The sequence below is a fragment of the Triticum aestivum genome, chromosome 7B, assembly GCF_018294505.1.
Source record: "Triticum aestivum cultivar Chinese Spring chromosome 7B, IWGSC CS RefSeq v2.1, whole genome shotgun sequence".
In the NCBI taxonomy this organism is placed as follows: Eukaryota; Viridiplantae; Streptophyta; class Magnoliopsida; order Poales; family Poaceae; genus Triticum; species Triticum aestivum.
The window spans coordinates 11,424,602-11,430,264 of NC_057813.1; the positions used below are offsets into that span (position 1 = coordinate 11,424,602).

The 5,663-nt window shown below is 51.5% G+C and overlaps 1 protein-coding gene across 1 annotated transcript; it reads left to right on the forward strand.

Annotated features, from left to right (window-relative positions):
• The first annotated feature begins 2,772 nt into the window (after positions 1-2,772).
• Positions 2,773-4,974, forward strand: LOC123162808 (uncharacterized). Its single transcript, XM_044580569.1, has 3 exons — positions 2,773-3,492; positions 3,705-3,987; positions 4,703-4,974. The coding sequence occupies exons 1-3, from the start codon at positions 3,007-3,009 to the stop codon at positions 4,738-4,740; spliced, it is 807 nt and encodes a 268-aa protein (XP_044436504.1). The 5' UTR covers positions 2,773-3,006; the 3' UTR covers positions 4,741-4,974.
• Positions 4,975-5,663: the final 689 nt, after the last annotated feature.

A 5,663-nucleotide genomic window follows, 5' to 3' on the forward strand; every position in this document is an offset into this window, starting at 1 on the left:
TGTTTCCAAGGCCGCGGTGGCTGCGGCGACTCAACGCGAGACCTCGATGGTGGATGCTGGGCGTGGTCCCGAGCGGTTTATAGGCGCGTCCCTGACGGCGAAGACCGGCAACTTGGCAAGAACCGTGACGGCTTGTGGAAACAGGGTCATAGGCGATAGCCACAACGACGGAAAAAACGAACCCGGCGAGGCGGGCCGCGGGTTACAGCAGCTGTCGGCGGTTTGAAAGAACCACGGAGGGGCGAGGTGGCTCACAAGCAGAGGCAAATCAGCAGCTTGACCACGTAAGGAGGCGGTGTGGGTCGCAGCTAGAATGGTGATCCGGGTCAACGTGCCGTCGCAGCAACTTGTAACAATAGATGAAGCACGAGGCTGAAACGGATTAAGACCACAGCGGTGACTCGAATTATGCCAAGGCCAACATGACAGCAGGGCGACTGAGGTGGCTTGCAAGCAAGGCCCTACGGATGGCCCGGGGCAGCCAGTATTCCAGGCGAAGTAGTCCAGGCGAAGCAAGGCGGCCCGCGAGGCCGCGACGGTTCAGCACCACGGCGGCCGAGTCCACGTCCATGCCAGGGTCACTCCGGGTCGTAGTCAACTACGAATCCATCTCTGTTTCTTCTTTTTCTCTAATCTTGAAACCACCATCACCAAAAAAATTCCTCAGCTGGCTATGAATCTGTACGTGCCACCATGATGTTTTCAACTTGGCGCAAACTTCCATAGACAACTTTTTGGGACTTGATCCCTCCACTTGGCGGTATCTTGCTTTATTTTTCTTCAACATAGTCGGCCGTGGACCGACGATTTAAGAAGATCAATCGCAGCAGCACACGGGACAGCCACTGAAAATTATTTCGATCTCAACTGATGAACTCGGAGCTGATTTGGATCCTTTTACGCCGGCACATCTTCATCCGGCCAAACGTGACCTTCTCAATCCCTGGAAAAAATTCCTTCAAGAACTCAATACCACCGCGTGCGGGCCCCACGGTGGGCGCCAACTGTCGTGGAATTAACACGTCATATGTCCTTAGTGTGAGGACTTAGTCGTGAGGCCAACGCATCTATGTGGTAGCTTGAGAGGGGTTGAGCGGAATCGAGAGACGCAATACAAGACAAGGGTTTAGACAGCTTTGGGCCCCCGGAAACATCATCCGGTAACAACCCTACATGCTGTTTGAGGCTAGATCTCATTATCATCACGAGGGAGTCGCCGTAAACTGGCTCTCCTCTAGTTGTGTCTAGCCCTAGAGATTGTTTCTTGCTCGTCCCTCTTTGGGGAGCCCCGCCCCTCCTTATATAAGTTGAAGGGGCGGGTTACATGAAGAGTCCATCTCGGAATAAGACTTAAACTATTTTGACTTCCTTTCCTGGGCTTCTTAACGTCTGCCGGTTTAATATTGTCTGTTAGTTTAACATTGTCTGCCGGTTTAATATTGTCTGCCGGTTTAACATGGTCTGCCGGGTTATGATTGTCTTAACACCTGCCGGTGCTACCATCTGTCTTAACTCTGCCGGTTTAACACTCGCCGGTTTACCGTATGTCTTAGCCATCTGTCTTAACTGTCTGCCGGTTTAATACTCGCTGGTTTACCAAGTCCCAGCCGGGTTATGACTCCGGCCGGGTCATACCGCGGGGTATATCCCCGACAGGAAGGCTTATGGATAGTGGAGTACAGTCAGTCATCAGAAATTACTAAGTCCACATCATAGAGCTATTAGATCAAGGATGACCGTTAGATTGAGATTTGTGGATCTAATCGTACGGTATTTATGGTTCGTGCGATGTTATGGGGCTAATTGTGGAGTGCACCTAAGAAAGTTTTTGTTTGATTCTTTAAATAGTAATGGAGAAACAGCAGGATAAATCATGCCAATCTTTTGTAAGTAGGTATGATACCGATCCCTACATACCTAATATGCACAACCTTTGGCTTGCCATCCAAACGTATCCAAAATGCCCAATGTCCCGCAGCTCCAAGCCGCCGCCGCCGCCGCCGCCCCATAGGCTCGCGCCGGTGCCGTGCGCTGCCTCCCATCGGAGACCATCGCCACCGGAGGTTCACCGTCAAGGCCGTTGCGCCCCCTGCCCTTCCTCATCTCCCTTCCTCCCGTTCTTCTCTATCTCCTCACCTCCGAAGCTCTACCTCTCCCCGGAAACGCAACAGGCCATGGAGGAGCTCAGCCGCCACCGCTGTCCCTCCGACTCGCCGGCGCCACCCATCGTCGACCCGATCCGGCAGCCTTCCGCCAGATCCACGCCAGCCACACCGGAGTGCACGCCTTGGCCATCACCATTCCCTGCATCAAGTTGCCGCCGCCGCCCCGTGTTGACTGCATCGCTTGTCTGCGCCTGGGCAGTCGCTCTAGCCGAAGCACAATCTTTGGCCGCCATTAGCCCGTCGAGGGTGGAGCAGGGTACCAGATGGAGGGTTGGGAAGAAGAGACAGCGCTGGAGATGGAGCATTCTGTGCGGAGATCGGTATCCTTTTTTTCTGTGTGCGTTACGTGATTGGAGGAGGGATTACGATGCAGCTGCGTGATCGCAGGGGAGGCCGGACCGGTAGTTCGAGGGAAGGCTTATGGATGGTGGAGTACGATCAGTCATCGGAAATTGCTAAGTGCACATCATAGAGCTATTAGATCAAGGATGACCCTTAGATTGAGATTTGTGGATCTTTCGTGCGGTGTTATGGGGCTAATTGTGAGGTGCACCTAAAAAGGTTTTTATTTGATTCTTTAATAGTAGTGGAGAAGTATTACGTTTCCTCGGCACGGCCCACAAGCCCACGTAGTGCCGAAAGCTGAGCACGGCGACGGCGTCAGGCCACCTTTGAAATACTCCGGTTTGGCGCCCAACGTAACCGTCTCATCCAACAGCTCCCGCTTCTTGGCTTCCCATCTTCTCTTCGTCGCCGGAGCCCCAAGAAACCAAGAATCCACCATCCCCACGTCTCCACCGCGCGCCTCTGCTCTCCAGCGTCACCGACTCACCGGCGACCGATGGAGCTGTTCCAGGACGGCCAGCACGTGCGGCTGCGGAGCCGCGGGCGCGGGACGTACCTGCACGCCGACGACGACGGGCTTGGCGTCTCCCTCCGCCGGCTCCACGCGTCGATGAACGTGGCTTGGGCGGTGCACTTGTACCAGGGCCACTACCTGCTCCTCCAGAGCGCCGCCTACGGTGGCTACCTCGCCGCCACGGCCGCGCCGGCGCGGCGCGGCCACCGCGGGCGCCGCGTCGAGCAGCGCAACTACTATCACTCGGAGGTGGATCTAATGCTTTGGCAGGCCGTCCAGATGGAGAACCTCTTCCTCAATAGCATCAACGGCGGAAACCTCCGCGCCAACCGGAGGTACCGCCCCTGGAACAACGGCGTCAGCGTCGACCACATCGACGACATCAACAACATCAGCACCATGATGCACTGGGTCGTGGAGGTCATCCCCGCCAGGGAGATCATACCTCGCCTTCCACGTCCGTCTCCGGTGAGTCCGCCATGTCCGCTTCTTGATTTCTTCCCGAATTTGCGCGAATTGGGTTCTTGAATATCGGAATACGACCACAGAGATAGCAAATCGTGTTAGTTTCATTCGCCTGGGAGTAATTCTTGGCTCTGTTCTTGCCAAATTTGCTTCCTCATCTGAAATTCGTATTTGATCTCCTGATAATGAGATGGTTCTTTGGGACTCAACTGCAGCTTCCCGACCTCTTATTGCGGCCGCGGCTGATCTTGTACGTGTGGCCGAACATCCACGGGGGCCTCATCACCCACGGCACGTTCGTGTTCGGTGGGAGGTCCGTGTTCCGCCTGAGGAGCGAGCTGGCTAGGCGGCTGGGCGACCTCGCAATCATGGACCTGGAGGTCGCCGACCTCGTCATGTGCTTGCCCACGTATGATGGCCGGCTTATTCCACTGGTCGTGGATCTGCCCCGCAGCGGCGAGACCCTCCACATCGTGGTCGTCATCGTCGGGTCACCTGGTGAGAGCCCCTCCATATCTTCAACTTCGAGTTTCATGTCAGTTGATTGCTAATCTGCCTTTGTTTGAACATTTTGGGTGTAGTAGTCTGAACTCTGAAAAACAGATTACTGAAACCGGGTTGGTCTGAAACTTTTGATAATCTGTTTCAGGTTATGGGTATTATGGGTTTCATGTAGTTGAGTGCTAATCTGAAAACAGTGTTCGAAACTACGAGTAGTAGTCTCAAAAACAGTTTGCTGAAACTTTTGCCGCTAATCTGTTTCAGTTAGTCTGAACTCTGAACTGCTGTAAGTTGCTCAATCAGATCAGTAGGCGTTCAACAGGCACGACATTATGCTAGAAGGTTTGTCGAGGAGGAAATCATTTCATTAGTCAAAAATCCACACTGATCTTTGATATGGAAATTATTGACTTAAATGGTTTAGTTCTTCAATTTGATGCACTGAACTTTTACATGCCGCTAGTGGAAAACTTCTGAACTTGAAGACCCAAATGAGTTCGGTCTGCCTAGTTCAGCTTCACAGAACTAAATTCAGGTTCTGTGACTGTTTGGAGTAACGCGTAACCAAATTCAGGTTCTATATTCACAACACATTACATTGTTTTGAGGTTTTGTACGTCAGCTTTTTTTTCTAGTATCTTCTTATTTAAGCTTCTTGCGGTACCTGTGACACCTGATGCCTAACTGCTTAACACTTTTTCTGCCAACTCAGCCTACATGGCGCTGCAGTACGCGGATGTCGATGCATAGCAGAGAGATACCAGAGCCAGGACACCTAGAAGTCTCCTTCATGTCCACCTCGTCGGAATGTGTCGCCGCCACGGCATTATAACTCAGTTCCTTTCGTTGAAATATGGGCTCAGGAAAACCCAGCTTGGTTCGCTGAAATATGGGTTCAGGAAACTTGTATGCGTTGGCATCACCATTCTGTGTTGGGATTTTGCCCACAGGATCGATTACATCAAATTATAGATGAACACAAGCACACGCAAAAACTTTTGCCAAACGCACGTGTCGTGCGTCTCTTCTCTTTATTTTTTTTCTTTTTCTCTGTCGATACAAAACCCAGACCAGACCTGTGCATATATATATATATATATATATATATATATATATATATATATATATATATATATATGCGTCAAGCAACCGACCTAACAACTCTAGTCCTATACCTACACGGACTCAACCAGCCAACACACGGCCACGTTCTAGAAAGACTCAGCCAACGTGAAGGACTTGACTAGTACGCTACTTGGACACGGAGCGCAGGAACTCACCTAATACAAGGAAACTAATCAAGATTACATCTAACAATCTTTCCCTAATCTTGATCTTGTCATCCATGCTTCTTCTGATCTTGATTTGTTGATGATCCGCCCCTTGTCGACTCATCTACTCGCACCACGACAAGTTAAATTGGTAGGCTTCATTGATTGCAACAATCTCTCCTCAATTTTAACTTGACGAATTTACGGACCACCTCAAATATATCTTGGACTACCCAGCCTCGCCAGTAACCTGTGAAAAACCCCACCCGATGAACTTGACCATTCACCCTAGCGAGATACATGCCGACTCCTTGTGGATCACACCACCCTGTGCACTACACCATGCACTCCAGCCTCATGTAGAGACATGACCTCATTGAAGAGACTCACCTTCACTGGTTT